The sequence below is a fragment of the Anopheles gambiae genome, chromosome 2 (assembly GCF_943734735.2).
Source record: "Anopheles gambiae chromosome 2, idAnoGambNW_F1_1, whole genome shotgun sequence".
Taxonomy (NCBI): domain Eukaryota; kingdom Metazoa; phylum Arthropoda; class Insecta; order Diptera; family Culicidae; genus Anopheles; species Anopheles gambiae.
In genome coordinates this window covers 51,519,769-51,542,987 of record NC_064601.1, presented here as the reverse complement: position 1 = coordinate 51,542,987, position 23,219 = coordinate 51,519,769, and the positions used below count along the sequence as shown (strand labels likewise).

At 46.2% G+C, this 23,219-nt stretch overlaps 2 protein-coding genes across 10 annotated transcripts; one reads left to right on the top strand and one right to left on the bottom strand.

The window, feature by feature from the left end:
• The first annotated feature begins 109 nt into the window (after positions 1-109).
• On the top strand, positions 110-22,492 carry LOC1274077 (transcription factor IIIB 90 kDa subunit). The gene is made up of 4 exons (XM_313145.6): positions 110-710; positions 774-878; positions 20,152-21,549; positions 21,676-22,492. Exons 1-4 carry the CDS (start codon positions 272-274, stop codon positions 21,807-21,809), a joined length of 2,076 nt encoding a protein of 691 aa, XP_313145.6. The 5' UTR covers positions 110-271; the 3' UTR covers positions 21,810-22,492.
• On the bottom strand, positions 1,210-18,396 carry LOC1274078 (BTB/POZ domain-containing protein 6-B). 9 transcript variants are annotated; one of them, XM_061643017.1, is made up of 6 exons: positions 18,251-18,396; positions 9,935-11,164; positions 6,838-7,212; positions 6,525-6,672; positions 6,224-6,440; positions 1,210-3,961 (listed from the first exon to the last, which is right to left on the bottom strand). In XM_061643017.1, exons 2-6 carry the CDS (start codon positions 10,374-10,376, stop codon positions 2,726-2,728), a joined length of 2,418 nt encoding a protein of 805 aa, XP_061499001.1. In that variant the 5' UTR covers positions 10,377-11,164; positions 18,251-18,396; the 3' UTR covers positions 1,210-2,725. The 9 variants fall into 9 exon arrangements, with proteins under 9 accessions (XP_061499001.1, XP_061499002.1, XP_061498996.1 ...); XM_061643018.1 differs by having other exon boundaries at positions 18,313-18,395; XM_061643012.1 differs by lacking the exon at positions 18,251-18,396 and adding an exon at positions 11,317-12,335.
• Positions 22,493-23,219: the final 727 nt, after the last annotated feature.

Below are 23,219 nucleotides of genomic sequence, written 5' to 3'. Positions count from 1 at the left end.
CTAACTGTCAACTCAAAATTATCTCCCGGGCAGATGACAGCGGTTTGTTTACGGAAAAGCCGTGTTTACGAGCTGCGATACTGCTTTCTTCTTCTGCCCTACCTGTTTGCTTCCTAGAACTGACAGCTGCACTGCACAGTTTTTTCGTACCCTGCTGGAGAATCCTCGCATCGCATTAGCGCTAAACGTATCGAAAGAAAACGCACCGACCTGCGCCTCGCCGAACCGTAGCGGATTGCGGATTTGCGGTCGCTTGCAGAGCGCCGATAAAATGTCCTCCGGACGGAAGTGTAACAATTGTGGAAGTGCCGATATCGAGGTCGACAATGCACGGGGCGACGCCGTGTGCACGAACTGTGGGTCGGTGCTCGAGGACAACATCATCGTATCGGAGGTGCAGTTCGAGGAGAATGCACACGGTGCAGCAAGCGCGGTCGGCCAGTTCGTGGCGTCCGATTCGCGCGGCGGTGCAACGCAGTATGGAAAGTTTCAGGTCAGCACTGGAACCGAATCGCGCGAGGTTACGCTGCGTAAAGCTCGCCAGGGTATTACGCACCTGTGCAGCCAGCTGCGATTGAACAACCATTGCATCGAAACGGCCTGCAACTTCTTCAAGATGGCCCTGATACGCAATCTGACCCGTGGCCGGCGCAATACGCACATCTATGCGGCCTGCGTTTACATCACGTGCCGTACGGAGGGAACGTCTCGTAAGTAGTGTGGCCGGACTGTTTGAAGCCAGGATGATTACTTTCTATGCACACTGTTTTTAGATTTGCTGATCGACATAAGCGATGTGTTGCAGATTTGCTGCTACGAGCTTGGTAGAACTTACCTCAAACTTTCTCAATCGCTTTGCCTCAATATTCCATCCATCGGTGAGTACATTACTGGTCGATTATTACATTATTTACGCTTCATTGATGGGAATTTTGCTTCGGTTGATGTGGTGATTGGAACAATTCAGTCATTCGATTGTAGAAGCGCTGAGGGCGACAGCCGTGACATTGTTTTCCCATCAAATGCTTAAAGGCATGTTAGAACCTCGATAAAGAGTCTTTTATCACCCGATCGGAAAGATCTGTTAGTTTTGAGATGCAGGAGAAATGGTCCCCATAGGTTCTAATTGTACCCTTGCAAAGAGTATATTTTCAAAGAGAGACCTTTCTCATGTTCAAACACGTACCAATAACACGATAACAGACCGCCTGGTTTGCATCTACGATATTTTATTCAGTAATCGATTCAAATTTGTAATATATATATATAAGTATATTGATCGCGCATTTCAATAATATCGTCTGTGACAGTGCCTTCACGGCATGGCATATTCAAATTCTTTCCCCACTATAGTATCGCACACACACTCTCTCTCTCTTTCTCTCTCTTTTGTCAGTTAAGGGCACTAGCATAACGCAGCGAATTGGACTGCGAACAATTTTCCGCAAACAATTCGCATACCCTGGAAACGGAACGATTTCAAGTTTGAACATAAAAAATAACCAACGAACAGAGCAAAATTTTGATGCTTAAATTTTGTTTACGTTAACGCATATGCTCTTGGGGATTAACTTAAGCATGCCAACTTTAACGAATTTGTCTAATTTTTTGATACCTGAATTTGAACGATGAAGCTTTGCCTCGTGCCAAACAAAACCAAATGATAACAACATAAATATAGATGAACGACATTCGTGCGCAAAATATGTTTTTAGTTGCTTGGCTATGGTATTTTAAGGAATTTGCCACCCATGCACATCCGGTAGCCCGAGACGGGCATCTCTATTTCCCTTTATCAAGTAGGGGTTTGGAGTACGCTTCCGCCCAGGGCCTATGTGCTATCTATTGCTGACGATGCTGACTCTTACATTTCCCGTTCCTACCATGCTTTAGTTCTATCTTCCTGTATCACTTACATGCTAAAAAGGAAACCGTTTTCTTTGTTCTCTCGTCCCACATTCGCCTGTGCTCACCAACTTCTGGTTGAAGATGGTCTGATTGTGTGTTGACTTCTACCCCGTTGTACCGTAAATCCCTTTTTGGGAAGTCTACTCTGTCTGTGATCGTGAATAGCTGCTTGGTATATGTTACGAAATTAAAAGCAAGGGGGGAGTGTAAGATTTTGTTGAGGGCATTTGTGTGTGTGTGGTAAAACTTAAAAAAAATCTCAGTCATAACGAAGGGCGGCCATGCAATGGTCACCATTTTGCATCTTACCAAAGAAATTGCTGCTTTCACTCTATGCTAATGTTAAGAAATTCTGCTAATTTTTTTTTGGGAAAAGATAGTAAAAATGCCAAAAAAAAACAAGCTAACAAAAATGTTTGGAAGACCTAAGACGAAAGCTCTAGAAGAATCAAACCCCGATCTTTGTCTCTGACGAGGGACTAACATGCTATTTGAGTAAAATTATTTCCCTGTCAAGCGACTGCTACAAAGCGGGTGTATAAGGTTAATTTTCTTTTTGTTTCTACGGAAAAGTGTGAATAATGTAGTAATTAATTTTCCCAAGCTCATCTCACCTAGAGCAAAACACAGTGGACATTTCTTGGTAATGTTTGTTTCGCTACTGTGCGTTGAGATTTCTACACAAACGTTATGATTTACACCATCTTGTTGTGCACAGCAGACTGAATAGACGCTGCAAACACTACATATGAATTATATCTTTGTTTCAAAGCACATCTCTGTTCTCGTTTCGGAAAGCGCCGCTAGTGACGGTAGTTCATTCTGTTGGTTCGCCAGTACCTGCCAGTAACTGTTGCTGTCCAGCAGACACGCCTGCAACCGACGGCGGCAACCAATTTGCTATTCCGGCAGCATTAGCGCTGGCCGTTGATGCCCCATCATTGTCGCCCCCGTTTCCAAACGGAGCTACATTTGATCGGTCACTGCTGTGGGTGTTTGACGGTGACGAACTGCCGCCGGCACCCATTAGCAAGAGACCACCACCATGCGCCGAAGAGGAGGAGGAGGAGGAGGAGGATGTCGTCGTTGTAGAAGGTACACTGTTGCTGCTGCTTCCACCAGAATTATTGCTCGGCTGCTTTCCGGCCGTATGTCCCCCGGCAGCGGTGTGATTATTGTTGATCGTATTGTTACTCGCACTGGCGGATATAATGCTGCTCTGCTGGCTGACGCCCATTGGGCCGTAAAAGATTAGTTCCGGTATCTGACCGCCCTGCACGCCCGTCCCGTTCGTACTCTCGGACGAGCACTGGAACTGGAAGGTGACCGTACCGACGCTCACCTCGCTCATGCCTTCCTGTCCGAAGAAGCTGAGCTCGGTACCGTCCAGCACGACCGAGGCGGTATAGAAACATTCCGGCTCGATCTGTATCGGCGTTTCGAAGAACACCTGGAACGTGTTGCTCGAACCGTCCGAGAAGAACTTGGTGCTGTTTTCGGCCAGCACGCGGCCGAGCCGCTTCAGCTCAATCTTTACATCGTAATCAGCCGCCCCCGTTGACGATCCGTACAGCCCAAAGCCGACAATGAAGATGCGCTTGTCGACCGAGAACTGTATCGAATCGCACCGACCCCGGTAGCGCCACTGGTTGCTCCGGTACGCACAGGACGCAAATCTATGGCACACTTGTGTCTTCAAGCCGGCCCGCGCCTTCACCGGGAAGGTAAGCTTCGGCTTGTTTTTGGCGGTAAAGTTGAGAAATATGTCGATTGTCTCCTGGTTGGTCAGTATGCCGAGCTGCGCGACCCGGTTGGCAAACTCCTCGAGCGTCATCGTCGGGATGCGGATCAGGTACAGGGCCTGGCCGAGCAGCTGTCGCTTGTTGGACGAGGTCGGCTCGATATCCATTTTGGTACAGGCGGCATGGGCCCAGCTGAGAGCGGCCTCGAACAGATGGATCTCCTTGCAGTTGAGCGTTTCTCGCGCGAGGATCGTTTCAAACGTTTTCAGATCGATGTCGACAAAGCCTTCCGATTTGATGGCCATTTCTGCCTACGGGGTGAGAATGGAAAATAAAAGAAGGAAAGTGTTGTGATGGACAGAACTTGGACGAAGGAAAGCGTTTGGGGGCCGGGCCATGATGAAAGCATTTTTACAAGGGGGGGTGGGGGTGTTGGTTTCACGCTCTCAGAAGACGACCCACAGCTTCTATGGCAGGTAGGTAGTGTGATGTTTGCTTCAACAATTGGAGAGGGCGGGAGGATAAGGCTTAGGTGCATTATTACCATAAAAGAAAGAATCGTGGATAATACATAGGAAGAGAGTACAGTGCCACCCAACTCATTGGGCATTTGAAATACGAACAACTTTACGCAAAAATAGTTCAAGAAGATTCAACGAAATCGAAACCGAAGACACGTCCCAGCGAGCGACCGAACATAGGATAATTGAAACTGCAATATTTTTGGTTGTTTGTTACATTTTCATTCATTTTCATTAATAGTTTGCATTCTTCTCTATGAAATAAAAAAAAAACCTAGCGTAAAAACCTAGCCGTTACACAAACTGTTACTGAGTAGAGTATTCGTTTGACCCTTTAATAGATAAACTTCAGCAACTAGAGACACAACATCGGTACACTTAGATAAATTCGAGATTGATTTGAGTATTACTATTACACTGTTCGCGTCGACCTTCCTTTTGGGTGTGACCTTTACGATCTATACCTACGATGTTGGCCTAGCTCAATCAACTTGTCTGCCCTAGTTGTGTTGCTTCCTTGGCCAAAATCCTTTATCATTCATCAGTCCCTACTCGCTGCTGTATTGGTTGCTCCTAGCTTAGCTCTAAATTGATATGTAACACCGATGGATTTTCTGATAAACGTTCGATGTGGTTACGCTTACATACAGATATACTTTCACACATACACACTCACACACGCACCACATACACACAGGCCACAGTAGAAAACATAAACAATTCACAACCACAGAGACACATTGAGATATTGAGAGGCACAAACCCAACACAACAAAATGATAAAACACAATAAAACCATCCGGGTCCCATCGAAAGCGCAACAATCAGATACGTCCGCGGGGTGGACTGAGAATTAAAGCCCTATCCTGAGGCTAACTATTCCTACTACATTGCATCAACAGAAAGAATAATATCAATTCTAGCAACTTAAAATATTGCAGTTTCACTTATGTGTTCTAATAAGCACCTAAAGCATGATGGCATTGCGCAATGGGTATTTGTTAAATCAAGATGTTCAAGATGCAACATTTGTTATCTTAATCAAAATATACACAGGAGGTAGTGAATTAAAACTTTACATTTGCAAATTGGATTTCGCTTGCATGAAGCTATCTTTATGTATAAAAGGTTTGTCAGGTTTGTTAAGAACCTACAAATATTGATGAATCCTCCACATCATGATGGCAAGGCGAATTTCGAGGCTTGAGCTATTTCTTTTTGTGCAAATTTCGTGTACAATTATAGTACACAACTGTAAGCAGAAATGGAGAAATACCATTGCCAATGCATTTTTGTGATCTATAGAAGTGTGCGCATCAGAGAGTGTTAAGAAAGAAGACAGGCGCAAGGTGAAGGTAATCACAAAAGTGTAAAAACAGATAAAGAATTAATTGAAGAGGGATTTTCGACAATTGGCACGTAGTAGGAATACAGAGAATAGAAACAGCTACACATCGAGACAAAGGATTAGAATAGACACGAGCGTTAGTAGCATTACAATAACCGGCCAAGAGAAGTAAGGGAAGAAGTGGTAAAACGACTTTCCATGTGGTCATGGAAGCGATGCAAGGGTTTTCGCTATCTACGGTTTGGAGGAATGTGATAGTGTTTGACATGCAACAACGGTTTTCCGTGCAGTTCTGTTATTACATCTTACAATAGAGATTCTCCCTGCATTGTTGGAATAAAGGAGAACGGCACGGAGGCTACTGTCGCCACACAACCAGCGGCAGCGCCATTATTACTGGCACTAGACATCGCCGTCGAGGCAGAGGAGCAGCCAGAACTTTCATCCTCGTCGTCCGGCGTTACCGCACCCGTCGAGCGACAGCATGCTGCTTCTTCGTCGTGATTAGTAGGCGACGAGGGCATACTGATGCTGCAGTTACCCAGCGCAACTTTGAGGGATGCTACGGTTTGCCTATCTACGGGGCGCAATAAGCTACTGCTAGTACTATAGCTACGGGATCTACTATTATTGCTACTGATGGCGAAAGTGGTGGTGGTGGTGGTGGTGGTGTTGTTGGTGGTGATAGTACTATCACAACATACCTGCGCATCGATCACTTCCCAGCAGCGCTGCATCAATTCCGGTTCCTCGAACAAGCGCGACTGGCTCAGCAGCAGACAGGCGTTTTTCGCCGTGAGACTAGTTTCCAGATAGTTGACGCACGCCCGGGCCAGATGTGGTACGATGTACTTTTTCGCGACGTACAGCGTTGCCAGCACGTTGTCCGCTTCGAGCTGAATCTCATCACAGTACAGATACCTGAAGCGGGATATAATTTGCGGGTTTTTAGTGCACGGGACAAATGAGTCGTTTTCTATGACTGGCGCACAGAAGACTACTTACTTCAGCAGCGTCAGGAATGCACCGGGCTCCACATCCGGTACCTTAATTTCCTGCTTGTTTTCGGCCAACCCACCATAGAACATGGCGTAGAAAACGGAACTTCCCGTCGCTAGTACATACTTGTGGGCTGGAATCGTTTGCACTTGCTCTGCACACGGATGAAAAAGAAAAGCAAAGGGAGAAAAAACACATACACACAACACGTAATTAAAACAATGCTCATACAATCTTAATGATAATCTCACTCGTACATTGATTACGCAACCGGAGGGAGAGAGATGCCGAGATGCGACATTTGTCTGCCTAAACTTACCGTCGGAACCGACGATGAACCGGATGTCGGCCATCAGCTCGTTATTGAACATGGCGGCATTGCGTTCGCGTACGGTCGATTTGTTGGCCTGCCAGTTCGGGTCCGCCGTATCGGCTGCTGTCGTGCTGGAGATGACGCTGCATCCACCACTGCCGAGGACGCTCCCGATTCCGCCACCGTTGGCCAAACAGAACGAGGTGGAACTGAGTGCACCGGGCGATGCAATTGTTGGCGAGGACGGTCCGCTGCACGGTTGCGTCACCTGCATGTTCTCTAGCCGCACGTTCTGACCACCCGCAGCGGCGGCAGCGACACCGGCACCAGCTGCACCAGCACTGTTCTGATGGAACGGGGCCAACACATTGAACATCTCAACTGCAACGGGGCGAAACATGAAGCATGAAGCACAGCATTTAGTACTGAAACCCACAGCACACACAGAAGATTGGCACACACGAAATGGCCGAGTAGGGCAAGAAGGAGGAGACGCGCAAGACGATGCAGCAATTGTATGGGGAATGGGGGAGTGAACACCAAACTCGAAACGGGGTGGAAGGGGGAGACAACGTGTTTTGTCTGCGGTGCTGTTGCCCGTCTCGGTAAGGGGTTGAGAATGACAGGCTCGATTCTACATCGGCCCTTTTATGCGCATTCTAGTACATCGTCATGGGGTTGATGATGACGATGACGTCACAATGCACCGCCAGCTGCGATTAGCAAAATCCAGCCGCTGCAGAAACACGCTCAAGCAAATGGGGCATAGAAACACAAATGCACACAGACGAACACACACACGCACATATACGAACAGCATAGCTACGCGAAGCTGTCATTGTTGCGGGTCGATAGTTCTAGCGCGATGGAAGGGAAAAAGGACAGCAGCATCATCGTTCGATACATTGCCCTTTTGCTTTCTTTTCCCCGCAACTGCATTGGTGACTCATCTTTCATCATGCAAAAGGAAAAGAACAAATTCTTCAACTTCCATTCCCCTCAAATGACTGCATCGGGGACTCAGCATTCGTAAAGCAACAAAGAAAGAAAGGGTTTTTTTCAATTTCTATTACCCTCAAATGACGACAATTTTGACAAAGAATGATTTTTTAAGCTAAACATTAAACACCAAAGAACAGGAAAGTGAAAATCAGCTTACTGTTGTGGTACGGAAAGACGGAAAAAATTTGCTCCTCATTTCTCTTCATTGGGCGTTGCGATATTTTGGCGTACAGATTGGACATAGTAGTACCAAGCTGCCGTGCTTCTTCCAGGCTCGCTTCCGTTTCGAGCAATTTTCTTCGCGAGGTTTTTTTGTCCGTTCCGCTTGCGGTTGGGGCGAGACGCGAATTAGATCAGCGTTATGATGTTGCACTTGTTGGGTCGTCGATTCACCAGCCGAATCGTTCGTGCAGGGAGGGGTATAATCCAATTTACTTCTCACACTCTGTGTAGCACCTCACACGGATTTGATGAATTTGTTTAGCAGTGTCGCTGCCTGATTGCGTTGCGTTGGTTTGTGAGCTCTTAAAAAACGCACAACCCCATCTTACTGGAGCACGACACGAACTTCACATCACGGACAGCCATCTTAGTTTTCCCGTTTGCTCGGGGCGATCTATGGCAGCAGTTTCAGCACACTCCTACGACAGCGAAGGTGCGCGTCGACGCGTTTGTTGAAGAGAGAGAAGCGCCCGCTCAACTGAGAGAGCGGGAGCGTATAAAAATGTAGCAACGTTCGAGTGTGTGCGTGCAAAGGGCATTGTTTACATCACTTGTCATGTAGGGTTCTGCGATATTTTACGGTCCATTTTGAAGTTATTTTTTGTTTTATAAAAAAAAAATTATCAACTTCAGGGGAAAACACATGAAAAAGGTAAAATTTTCACTTCGAATTCTCCATTGCAATTGTAAACATGAAAACGAACGTACAATGGTGTAAGTGCATTTTCTCCGAAGCACCCTCTCTATTCCTGTGCAGTTGGACAACACCAACACATTACCAACGGCATATGTCAAACGAAAAAGTGAGAGAGAAGGGAGATGTACTTTGTTTGTAGCTTCCCTTTTATGCCTACGCAGCGAGCCCCATGCAATGAAGTGTGAGTGCGCATGCGTGCCTGATGTTGTTGTTGGTGTGTGTGCGTGTGGTGTTGGTGTTTTGTTTTGATTATCTTTCGTAGCGGTTTACAGTGCGACCTGCTGGTTCTCTGCCCTGCCGCATCATTTTTTATTGCCGTTAATCATAAAATCAGCCGCAAACTCCACTATTCAACTTCGCATTATTGCAATATATGCGAAACTTTGTTGGTATAGAGATTGGAATAAAGCTCTCTGTTTGTCCATGAATATTGCTCAAAGTTTGGCAGTCAACATGTGGTCAACGGCGTAAAAACTTGTTTGGCGGCTTAACCACCCCAAAAATGCATAGTTCGATAAAATGATAGAAAAAAGAAGATTCGCCCCGAAAGTGGAACGCAACCTTGACCTTTTGGGGCCGAGGCGACAACACTAGTTTGCACGCGGAATGAATAATGGATGGCCCCCGGGGATGGTCCGTTCAATGTCGCTCGATTTAAAATATGCACCGAACGAACCGTTCCACACACGTGCTTCTGGTAAGCGCTACGGCTACAATAAAGCAAAATAATTAATCAATGAACCAATGGGCAACCATGGTGCTTGTAAAAAGACGATTGCTCGACGGTGATTCATGTGTGAAAGGTAAACACCATACATATTTGAAAAACTTTCTCAGACGACAGACACACGCCACACAAAGGGACATGCAATCGAAAGGGAAAATTTATCCAATGGAATTGTTGAAACAATGTATAAGCTCAGCACACAATTTAAAATCTTTGGTTCCATTTTAACGTTTGGCTCAAATAAAAAAGTAATAATACAATTATTTGTTTGCTGATGCAATGATCGGGTAACGTCATTGGGATAATGGCTCTATCGATCTGCTTGATAAAATTACTCTTTCCCAATTACGACGCACAACTCATAGAAACACACACACACATAATAGACACACCTTTCCCTCCCTCCATCCCCTTGCTCGGGAAAATTATGATAAAAAAGAAAATAGGCCACTTACTCGGAATTCCTCGTTCGCAGTTCTCCATCAGGTCGGCCAGCATTAAATTCTCAAAGTTTCGCTCGCCGTACTCGACCAGCGGATGGTATCGATTGACGAAGCCACGGGCGGCCGCCCGGCGTATCCTGCGCCGCTGCCGTACGACACGTCGAACCTCGCCCTCCGCTCCACCTTCCTGCACCACCTCGTCGTACTCCTCCTCGCCGTACTCTGCCTCGTCGTCGTCCTCGTCGTCGTTGTGGCCCGTCTTGACGCCGAGCCCTTGCAGCAGTATTTTAGCGCCCGAGTCCACCTTCTTGAAGTTGTCGACCAGATCGCAATGGCTGAGCGTTGCGTACCAGGCGGTGGAGTAGCCGACGATCCAGTGCAGCACCTGCCGACCGATGTGATCGACTAGAGACTCGTCCTGCAGTCCTATCTCTACCATTCCTATGTCCACCATGGTGCGCACTGCGGGTCCTCACACTTGCACCGACACACACACGCGCGCGCGCCCTCGCCCGCGGCTCTTCACTCAAAACCACTGCACGATCACGACACGAGCTATATCGCGGCTGCCGCGCTTTGTTCTAACACATGCACAGTGCGCATGGGATGTTAATTTGCAACCAATTTTGCGCGACCGTGTGCATCACAGATCTGAGGGAGCGCGCTGAAAACACTTGTGGAACACACTGTGCAATTCACGACACACAAGATGATGATTGGTTTATTTCAGCCAAGCAAAACCATTACCGGATTAGCATTGTTTTGTTTTGTTTCTTTGTTGTTGCGACTTTGGCTTACTTAAAAGCTCCTTGACAGAGAGAGAGAGAGAGAGAGAGAGAGAGAGAGAGAATAATCCAAGCGCACGAATGGGTACACGCATCAATTCAAACATCCATAAAAGTATGGTGCAAATGGTTCTGTGTTGGTCAGCGATGGGTGCGCGCGCGGATGTGCGCTTATCGCTCGAGTAAATGCACAGCTACCCTGCCTGCCTGTAGTAGTAGTGGCAGGCGTTTGAACAGAGTGTAATAATCTGGACGACAATGGCACTGCACTATCACGCTTGTTTCATGTGAACGGTGAAGTTCCGACTTTTTCCCACTTTTAGTCTTCCCGTACATGGGGTAAGTGTGTCCCGTTTTCAAACCCTGAAGGCACTTTACGTTAGCATCACCCTGGCACACAGTGTTGTGCTAATGGGCAAAGTGTGACAAAGGCACTATTTAAGGCTGTTGTTTAGAACTGAAACGATAGCGAAAGAAGAAGAAAAAAGATTAAATTAATATTCCGATTTCTATGAAGGCTTGCGCGTGGTCACTGCAACAAAATAGATAAACAAACCAAACACACACACACACATACATCAGTATTAACACGTGAATGTGACCCCCCACCTCAATATCGCAGCCAACAGGTACCAAAAAACACCTGTACGGGGTTGCACGGTAGCACTTTACTTAATCAAACCAGCAAAACAATAACAAATGCGTTGTCCTCCCTGCGTTTCCGCAACCCGCCACCCGCTGCATGTTTATCCTTGGCGACGCCGACTTGGACACGGCGACGACGACGACTGCTGCTGCCTGCTTGCCCGCTACTATTGCATTCGTTTCGCTGCGCCCGGTGGAATCGTTAACCCGCGCTCTCTCTCTCTGTGTTTCCCTTCTGCCCGCGCCGCACACCAACCCCACGTTTTGTCGCCCCATGCACGGCCAGAACCAAAGCTAAATTTGCAAGCTGACAATGAATAAGTAATGGCATTGTGAATGAGGGAACACATCCACACACACACACAGACGAGTGATATGGGTGAGGTGCTGAGCAAAGGGAAGCAATTGTGTGTCAGCCGCGATATAGAACCGCTAATGGAGCTCAATTTGACCTGGTTATAATGTCCAGCGCACTGTGTCCGCTTGAGCGGGAGAGCGGGCGAGCATGGGGATGCGTTGGGGTGCGCTCGGTGGCAGCGGAGTCCTGTGGCGTTTGTTTGTGAGGGTGCACAGAGACGGTAGGAAAGGCAACTGTCACGGCTAAACGATTGCTTATAATCAATTGGTACACATGCTGTTGTTGCTGTTATTGTTGTTGACGATGATGGTTGTGGTGCACTTTGGCGGTATTTATGACGGAGAAAACGGAGAAAGCAATTCAGTTCACTGCCCATCTACCACCGCACTCACACACTTTGTTGGATCGGTTCTCAAAGGTGCGAGCCAACACACTATAATTCGATCCATACTGGGTGTCCAGTTAAGCGTCGTTGAAAGGCACACAAGACGCGCGGCGACACGATGCCGATTGGGGGTCAAAATTCTACCACGAAAAGCGTGTCTTGGCTCAATGCGTGGAGCAGAAATGGAATGGCGCGGGGTTGAATTCCAATGCCCCAATGCCGTCGTGTCCTACCTTGGCTCTTCCAGCAGCGATAAGTTGACCTCTGCCCGACTGAGATATGGTCGGTGCGCATTAAAACCGTACGCCCCAGTGCGCAGCGGAAGATAAGACGGTTACGATACGGGTTCGGTCATGTTTGGTCCCCGTTGGTGGTTTAGGTACACTTCGCGATTGTCCGATGGTTTACATCGCTAAGTTCTAATGTGCAGCGGGCGCTCGCTTCTCCGGGCGGGGATTTGTTGTCCCTAAGCTTAATTCTCACTTATCTCTTATCGGTTGCTTTTCCATTGTGGGTTTGCATTCTGTTTGCGATTGTGGTAATGATTGAATGTATGCCTGTACATCAACAACATACTGAAAATGGTGTACGAGCGATTCGTGGGTATACATTTGGTAGCATATTTTTTGTGGTATCATTAGATCCTCATTGATTGATGGTTGATCGCTATGTTTTATATGTTTCGTCGTTTTACTTGAATTACTTTTTTGAATCTTGAAACATTTGCAATTAAAAAAACCCTTCGGCTAAAAATAATATTTAGTCTTGAAGAGTTTGCTATTCGACATCTAAAACACGTGTGGGAAACAATAAACAAGAGACGAACTAAAAAAAACTTTAAAAACCATTGCAAATCTTGAGTTTTGTGCTGAAGTATTACTTAAGTGACTAATTTTCTTTGGTCGATCTCGTGGGTACCACAACTCGCTCGACTTGCCTGCCAACCAGTCCGTGATGGGTTTAATATGCTCCGTATGGACCGTATCCCCATACCGTAGGACTGACTATTTTTCTTCTTATTCTTCTTCTTCTTGACGGCTATACAGGTATTCCCCGATATACGCTATTAATGCGGACCGGATGCAATAGTGTATCTCGAATATCTCGAATAATTTTGCTTGCAATAGTAGGTCTTAGCCACTAAATTAGTTGATCTGATTTCACCTGAAGATTGTAATTTTATACCTTTTAAAATGGTTTTTCAAATTCGACCAAAATGGATTTTATTTTGCATTTGACATTCGATGTGTCAAATTAGTACAATTTGCCCAAAGAACTGTTAAATTTAGAAAAAAGCGTATTGAGAAATCGCGTATTTCGAGTATAGCGCATATCGGGGAATACCTGAACAGGCTTTCGAGACTTAATAAGTAACATGCAGCCGGATAGTCAGTCCGTGCTGCGGGAGGACAGCCAATACGAGGGTTGAACCCACGACTGGGCATGTTGTTAAGTCGTGCGAGTTAACGACTGTACATCGGCACAGTTCCCTGTCACTGGTTATCCTACTGTGGGTAGTTATTAAGAAAATGATAACCAGGCTCGTTAGTGATATAGGCAGGAAGGCCTTGACGGTTGTTGCGTCGAAGAAGGGAGAAGTAGGAATGTTCTTTTCTTTTTACCCAAATTAATATGGATATGAAATAGAAATTTGTTTTCCGTGTACAGTTTTCAACACTTAAACAAAATGCACAATGTTTTGCTACAAAATTCAAATAATACACAATCAAATGATCGAAAGCAACTTTATATGTTTTGCACTATGTGTAATTGCATCGCTGTGAAATATGATGACTTTTCGGTTTTGTTCATAAATAACGATACGAAAAACTACAATTCTATTTCATCGGTGGATTTGGCAATCCATCAAACACATGTACGTTCAATCAATACCGATATTCTCACAGAAACGTGTTTTGAAACGAGAACGTTTCAGGAAACGGAGACTTTTTTCAAAAAGATGTGTTCGATGCAGAAATTGATCGTATCTACGGAGGCATACAACAAGCATGTGTTGTAATACTTTTTACATGTCGCAATGCATAGTAATTACTTCAAAGTCAACCGCCCGGAAGAACAACATTCGATCGGAGATAGAAGCGAATAGGAGTGTTGTCGTTCATCTTCACCAAAGTTCACGGGCGTACATCATATCCATCCCAGCTCTGTACATGGTTTCCAAGTGTGTGTGTGGTTGCGATGCAAGTATGTTTACTTTACACATCGCTTCCTACTTCCGGCAGCGGGCAGCGGCAACATCTAGACGGCCAACACCCTACCTTCCAGAAGGTATTGCAACCGCCAACTCCAATGCAAACCGAGAGCAAACCGGTCCCTTTTCGAGTGCGGTAGTAGAAACCAGTGCGCACAGTCTGTTGCAAGATTAATCGCCATACGTTTTACGCGGTCGATTTAATGCGCCGCCGCACCAGTGTGTGTCCCGTACTACTAAACTAGTGTGTTTGCGGGTATGTGTTTGATACGGGCGCCCATGGCTTTGGGGAAGAAAGAGACAATCGACCAACTAACTTGCATTAATATGCTCGACAAGCTGGCTGGCTGGGTCGGCGGCACAGATTATGCAACCGGTTGTTACTCCAGCTGGCGACAATTGCAGCGAGTGTGTATGGACATTGTGCAATTTCTCTAATATTCCAGCACGTTCGGGCGCGTGTGAGCTTTCCAAGATGATGCTCAAACCTACTTTACGGTTCAAACTCCGCACTAACCACCGTTGCGGTTCAGACAAACACGTTAACTTGGTGGAGATGTCTCTGAGACAAATTGCCCTCCCTCGTCGATCCTCCGGCTAGGGATCCTGCGTCCCATTTGATCGTCAGCCCAGACTGGCCAGCCATTGCAATCGAAAGTGTAGAGTGAGGAAGAGACAAAGGGGAAATGCGGCAAGTGATTGTTTAACCCACGATGACACTCGATGATGGAAGGAAAGGTACCGAGCACCGGTTGCCACCTTACCTACCGACACTGCAACGACGCAATGTTGCAGCACGACGTGCAGCACGTAAAAACCGTTAAATGTTATGAAAATATGTGTGCTTTGCGTACGCATCGCCAAACAGATAGGGTTTGGGTTTCAGCCGGGGAAATGCGGTGGGTGGTAGGTAGCTACGCCCAAACGGCGGTAGTAGGCGATCACGCAAAAGGGATCGTTAGTTGATCGTTGACGTGGTGTGTACGTGAATCGTTCAGGGTAGCGGGTGAGGGATGTAATTGAGTTGCATGCGCAGCACGGAAATCGATTGCATAAGATTGGGCTGCTGGTTGCGCTCCCAAGCGAAGCGTAATCCGACAATGCGTCAATGGGTAGTTAATGCTCCATTTAGAATCCAGGAACGCATTCCTATGCTGGTTTTGAAATTGCACCAGAAAATGAAAGCATTGAAGGGGTTTTTAATCAAACTGCTTCTGGTTATTTTTGGGCAAAAAGCGTTTTATTGCTTAATAAGTATAGGCATGGAGTTGTTCGGTTCGATGAAGAAATCTCCTCGATTGCATATGTTCTCGCTCTCTCTCTCTCTCTCTCTCTCTCTCTCTCTCTCTCTCTCTCTCTCTCTCTCTCGTCTAAAAAGTACCACTCAATTTTAACTATTTTTGAGGAGGTTTGTTTCTGGTGAAATGCCGAAAGCACGTGGGCAACAAGCTGTCATGCATGCTGCAACTTCAACCAATGCCAAATCGCTTACCATCAATCATCGCACTGTATGTGCGTGTGTGTTAGTGTTTGTGTGTGTGTCCACATACTTTTTTTTCGGGGTGATTTTGTTTGGGAATGCTTTCTAGCATCGATTAAGTGCGCCACCAGTCAGTCAACAACCTCGCCTACCGGCCTACTGACGATCAGCTGAGAAGAGACAAGAGAATGTGTGCAACCGTTACACTACACTCGCGAAGGAGTTTCAACAGGGGGACACAGGGTTGGGACCTCCAGCGAAATGTTATTTTAAATCTGCCCAAAAAAATGAATGGCGATCGTCGTCGTGCTGTCCCGTGTTGCCGCTGCTGCTGCTGCTGACCTTTATCGCTCACTGATGGTTGACTTTGACATGACGGTTTGGCTCGTGGCAAGGTTAAAAGACGTGTCCGTAAGCCAGCGCTAGCGAGATCAGCAGCAGCAGCAGCAGCAGCGCTCGGCATTCCTCCATCTCCCAAGGCCATCGGACGGAGTGGACCGGGTAAGTGGCAGGGGTGCGTGTGGCTACGCAGCCACAGTAGAAGTTGAAAATTATGTTATGAAGAAAAAAATAAAAATAATATGAACCGTAAAGTGTGTGTTGCCGCGGCCGCTGCAGTAAAAGAAAAGAAGGTGGATAGGCGAAAGAGAGCGATGAGAAAACACACATCTACGAATTGCTCGCTGACGCCTGAAGGACAAGATCTGAGGTTTTTTTTTGTTCCTTCTACACTTTGGCCTATGCATGATGTTGGGTGGACAGACATCACGGGGGGCACTACTGAATACAGAAGGAAAAAAAAACGCTCGCAATGTAGATACCACCTGAAGGAAGGTTGCGCTCCCCTTGGGGACAACCCTCCCGCTTCACGCAAGGGAGAGTATTGCCGAATTTGGGATGGTATCGCATTTTTTTGAGCGCTTCTGGGGCAAAAATACCGTTTTGTCAACGCCGCTAGCCCGATTCGCTGTTCGTGTGCCGGTTGGCGAGAGAGTAAGAACATACAGGCGGGTTCGTCGCTTGTTGAAGTTCTTTGTTTGGCGTGCATGCAGACAGTCGCAAACCAAGCGAACGATGAGATGTGCTTGTAATCCAACACCGTATAAAAGGAGTAGCCAAGCATGGTTTCGGAAACTATGTCATTCTAAAACACACACACACACACACGCACACACAACTATATTTAAAGATGATGAGTAAAAGTAGTGGTTAATGAAACACGTTTTGCCCTTCGTTTGTTTAATGTGCGTAAAGTCAGCCGTGTGTGACTACGGCAAGAAGACCGGCACTACTGTCGCATAATTTGCGTCGCAGAGCGTTACCACGGACGGAAAACCGATTTCTCCTTAGCACCATTCCGTCGTCGATTAATAAGTGTGACAGACACGATTTCCTTTCGATTAGCGCAAGTAAAAACAACCAACGCGGGGGTAGTACAACGAGGCCATGGCGCGGTGCAAGACAACAGGGGGTGTTCTAGAACTCGTTCACCATTCGCCCCGGACAGCAGAACCATCTCGAAGAATGTCCCCGTTTGCCGGGTTAATTGTCGCCAGCTGAGAACGGCTGCCCCCGTCACCATGATGGTCAGTCACCACCAGCTACTGACACAGTTTGTCAACCGTCGTGGAGCAACGAACCTAATGCCGCCACAGACAGAGGCATAGGGCGAGAAGGGTTTAGTGTGGCCCCGATGTTTCGACGATGTGTCGTGAGGTTTTAATAAACTTGCTTCGTTAAAAAATCCACACCTTTGGCCAGAGCGGTAGAAGTTGCAATGGATTCCCTAGATCGGAGTGCTCCGCATCAAGTTATTTAGTGTTCGATTGTGTTTAAGCAATGTGCAAACATGAAAGCGGTCGCTACATCCGTTTCTTTGATAACACGGTGCTTCACTAAACCTAGAATTTGACTAAACCCTCCCAACCAAGCCACCGACTATCCTAGCTGTTATTTACGAGCTAAGTGCCAAGTTGAGCGGCCGAAGTTGGTAAGAAAGCTGTAGCGCGCTGCGCCTTTTTGGCAATGCCCCTATCCATTTCACGGTCAGCTGCTTGTATTTTTCGTAGCAGCAGGTTTTTGATCTTCGCTCGCATTTTTGCCGCACACACCATCTGGCTCTGTGGTGTGTCGCAGTTTTGAAGGTCTCTGGCGCCCACAGCTCTCAGGGCCTTGCACACGCACACATGGGTCTGCGAATGTGTAGGAGCGTTTTATGTGATTCATCACGTCGTTGGGGAAGGTTTTTCTTCCGTTTTTATGTATGTAAAAATCCATCCAAATGATTTCATGATTTAATCATGATTTAATGGCGTTTAATGATGATGGTGTAATGTAACGCTCCGCAACATCACTTGCAACCTAGTTCGCTCATATTGACGCTCACTTCACCACTGTACGATGCTTTTTGTCTTTCTTCCATATTTCCAGGATGAGTTTACACAGAACAAGTATTTTACTCACAGATCGTTCTAAAATCGGCCACTATTATTTACACGAACGTTCTTTTACACACACCAACACACCTCTTGCGCGCTTGATGGCGAGGCAGCACCATCCCACACGTTCGCTTCCCTTCGATACTGAAATCAAACTGAGCAGTCGCCGCTTCGAATGTTGCTGCTGGTGCTGCTGGTGCTGCTGCTGCTGGCAACGATTAGCAACGCAGCAGCCGCTGGCCGGTGCTTTCCGTTGGCGTGTTTTTGCATCCCCTACCCAAAACAAACAACAACAGCCGCCGTACACACGCGCACATGTACAACTTGTGGAAGTGTTGGTGGGGGGGGGGGGGGGTATGAATCCCCACCGTCTGCTACCTTTTAATGCTCCCCGCGCCGGGGAGTGTTGTTGGGAGGATTGTTTTGGCGTGGCGATCGGTTTTCGGCGATCATGCAGACGCGCGGGGCCAATATTTTCATTCTGTTACGGTGATGGCACGACGGAGAAAAAGAGACGGAAAAGATGATGGCACTGCATTTGCACATAGTGTTGCAACAAGATTGCATTAAATTGCACAGCCTTTAGATGCTCTTCTCCCCCCTCCTGTACGCTCTTTTCTGTTTAATGTTTCTTTCTGCATGGGAAGGCGAAAGTATGACCAGAACGGAGGAGACAAGGGTCACGATCTGCAAAAGGTACGATCGCTATGGATGTTTGTCACCGTTCGTGTTGGTGGTAGTGCGCCGGTTATGTTCGATTATCGTTTCCGTTGCAGCACGACCGTGTCTCCGGTGCGGTTTAACTCGGATGGACGCTTTAATTTGAATCTAAATTTTTGTTAACCTTGTGCGAATGTAAACATCACACGTATCGATATGAAAGCCGCTGGGTGGTGTTAGGAAATGTTTCGCAACATTTATAATCATATTCTATTGAGGGTTTGTTGGGTGTGTGTGTGGTTGTTGTGAGTATTTCCGATGATCTGCCTGCCTGCCTGGCGGCCTAGCTAGTGGCCACGGATGGAGAATATATTTGGCAACGAAGCTGAAAATGTGACGGCCACAGCTGATCGATCACTCGAACGTGGTGTGGCCCATGTAGTAATCGTTGCGATTTTAAAGTCAGCTGAACAATAAAGAGTGAATTGCCAAACACCGGAGCAATTTTGAGAGAAGCAACAAATGGTGGCTTGCTAATTTTAAAGCTGTTGTTTTTTGTTTTTTGCATTCACACCGGAATAGAAATGTACCATTGAGTTGGTAGAGCAGTGTATGAAGGTGGGTGGTTGCAAACAGGAACTAGCTTGGGCTGTGAACTGCATCATTGCATGAGAACTGGTCGTGCTCGCTTCCACCGGTGCATGGATTATTATGCTGTCGGCTTTATAGATGCAGCCATAGATGAAAGAGTTACTTTTACTTTCCCGGTTCAATTGAACCGGTTTGAGGGCATTAGGTTTTAGCATTTGCGCCTTTGAAGGGGGGGTTTTCTTGTGTGTTTTTTCTCTTCTGTTGCTCGTGTTACATAAATCTCGCAAAGGCAGAGGTATAAAATATCGTCTGTTTTGTTCTACTAGTTGAGTAATTACTTTTGTACTAAATTTGTTTAAAAATTACAACAGCAAAAATATTCGAAAAAGTTTGATACGATCAGATACGGTAATGGTGCTACTGAAAATAAAACAATTCGCTCAATAAATGCACCAATGTATCTTTTTTACACTACGAAGCTGAAAATTTACAGTTCCTTTTTATAACCAATCTTCCGCTGGCTGTAGTAAACTCGCTTCCTTGTACTGTAGCCTTTGATTGAACCGAGCAATCATGGCCATGGTCATAACCTTGAAGAGAATTCAATCATATTGCACCCATACATAACGAAATATTAAATTCGTTTCCTTTCCTTTTTTGCTGTCGTCATTTTAGATCCCTGCATTTACATCATGCGCTACGCAAACAAGCTGGAATTTAAGGAGAAAACGCACGAAGTGTCAATGACGGCGCAACGCTTGGTGCAGCGCATGAAGAAGGATTCCATACACTCGGGCCGGCGTCCTTCGGGGTTGTGCGGGGCCGCCCTGCTGCTAGCCGCCCGGATGCACGATTTTAGCCGCACACCGAACGACATCGTACGCATCGTCAAGATCCACGAATCTACGCTGCGCAAGCGGCTGTTTGAGTTTGGCGAAACGCCCAGCAGCGCCCTAACGGTGGACGAGTTTATGGCGGTCGATCTCGAGGCGGAGCAGGATCCGCCCGCATTCAAGGCTGCCCGCAAGCGGGACAAAGAGCGCCTCCAGAAGCTGGAAGAGCAAACGACGGAGTTTAACCAACTGCAGGCGGAAATCGATGCTGCGCTCGATCGCGAAATGACCCGGCTGGGGAAGAAGCGCAAGGTAAAGAATGTGGACTTTGACGAGTTGCAGGAGACGGGTCAGTTTATAGAAGAGTCCACGATGGATGTAATAACCGAGTGTTTGAAGGAGGAAACACCGGGCAGTGGTGGTGGTGGTGGTGGTGGTCGGGAGAAGAACAGCGCAAACAGTAGCAAATCATTTATCCCGGAAGGTATGCGCCCGGACCTGCGAGCTATCTGTGCGAACACCGAGAAGGAGCGTCCGGCTGGTGAAGAGCTGGGCAGCGGTTCATTCCTGCCGGAAGGTGATGTCGGAGAGGGTGAACTATTGACCGAAGATTTGGACGATGATGAAATCAATGGGTACATAATGACGGAGGAGGAAGCACGAACGAAGAACATGCAGTGGGAGAAGCTGAACGAAGAGTATCTGAAGGATATGAAGATAAAGGAGGAACGGCTGGCGAAGGAGCGCGAGGAAGGCAAGCCGGAAAAGAAGAAGCGGCGCAATGTGAAGAAAAAGATGTTTGGCCCATCGCCATCGGCCCGCGAGGCGATCGAGATGATACTGCAGGAGAAGAAAATATCGAGCAAGATTAACTATGACATACTGAAAACGTTAACGGATGGTGATGGAGCCGGTTCCACGGCAGCAGCGACCACTTCCGCACTAACAGCCCTACCGGTGGAGGCGAAGAGTGAAATAAAGGGAGAGATAAATCCCACCAACAGCAGCAGCAGCCCATTGTTATCACCAGTGCGTGGTATCAAGCAGGAAAAGAAACCGTTCGATGCGCCGGTAGCTGATGCGGCCGGTAGAAGCAATTTGAAACCTACACCAAACTTTGGGGCCTCGTCGAGGAAGAAGCATACGGCTCAGGCAACGCTGCCAGTCGTGTCGTCGGCGGGTGCGGACGACGACGAGACGGCCAAAGTTACGGAAGATGGGACGACCAAAACTGGTCAAGGTAAGCAGGCAGGCAGCGTGTGTAGGATGCTCTGTCGGGTAGCATTGACATTGGGCTACTTATGCAGAGATGATGTTGCTGGGGTCATGTCTTTGATGCTAACGATTCTTTTTATTATTGTTGCAGACACCATCGATGACTACGATGAGGAGGGCGATGTGGAACCGGAACCTGAACCAGAACCGGAACACAAATCCCTGGCTGACATGCTTAACACCGGGGACGATGATGATTACTATGGCTACGATGACGATTACTAAACAGCAATATGGTAATGCAGGGAAAAGGGATGTACAGTTTACCTTTAGTTTTAATATTACAATAGTGACGTTTTAGGGTCTTATGTAGTATATTATATGATTTTTGTAAGGGGAATCCTTTGATCAGTTCGAATTCGGGACTAGTGAACATAATTAGAGAAACCAGCAACCCCAACTACAGTAACAGTACAGTAGGAATTTTACTGTTGGACGTTTTCTTTTTTTTATCTCGCGGCTTAGACGTGCGCTTGCTGGCTGCTGATTTCGACAAAAATAGACAAAAAATGTTATAGCGTTTTAGGAAATGGAATAAGGAAAATTACGAACTTGGCAGTCAAACAGAATACACTGGACTTTTGTGTATGTGTGAAGTCTGCCAAAAACTAATGACTTGTATTAAATTGGCATTTATCTCGAAAAAGATGTCTAAGCTACGATTTCGGGCTGTTTGGAGAATCCCTGAAGAAAATATATGTACAGCAGCTAATTCTCGAAGTAAAAATCAGAAGTATCGATCGAAAATTAAGCCTGAGAGTCATTAATTGGCTTAGAACTAAGCTGGTAAAGTAGCTTTAGTTTTTTTTATAATTTAATAATACCGTTTCTCATCATAATATTAATCTCGATTGGATACAAAAATCGAATAAAAGCGATAAATAATACACAACATGTGCAATGGGGAACTATTGTGTTATTTTTTTGTTTAAAACAAACTCCATGGGAAGGAATATGCATTTGAGGTAGAACTGCAAATGAATATTTTTTTATGAAACTAGCCAGAACATTGTAAATGGCATTCGTTATTATGAATGCTTTGTTTATTAATGAAATTTCATTCCCAAACGGAACCGAAAGACAACAGCATCTTTCAAAAGAGCAGCAAGAACAATTGCACCATTAGTTTTATTTTTTTGCAACATTAAAGTTTCTTTTGAAAAACTGTAAGCATTTACTGTGGTGAACTAGTACATACAGTACTCAAACAGTAAAAAAAGCATTTTTCCCCCAATAAGTCAGAATTGAGTAAATTATAAGACAATCTCGGTTAAGGTTTTGTAACATTTGCGTATGTTTTTATTATCTTTTTCATTAAATAAAGTCAAGAAAACATTAAAACAAGTGTAGAATAAAGTTAGCTAAAGATATTCAAACAATGGTGATGGTATGGTGCTCGATAGTTTGTTACTACAGTTTGAATTTACTAGATGCAATTGAAACTGAAGTACTATTGAACTTTTTGAAACTGTCTTTTTTGACAAAGTGAAAAAAATCGCTCCTGATTGAAATAATCTCATGCTGTAATCATTTTGTGTGCGGCGTTCATGCGGTCGTGATTTGGTAGAATGAGCCATCTAGTAATTTTTCCCAGCATTCTGTCGCCATCATGTTCGCACTCCTAATCGCACAACA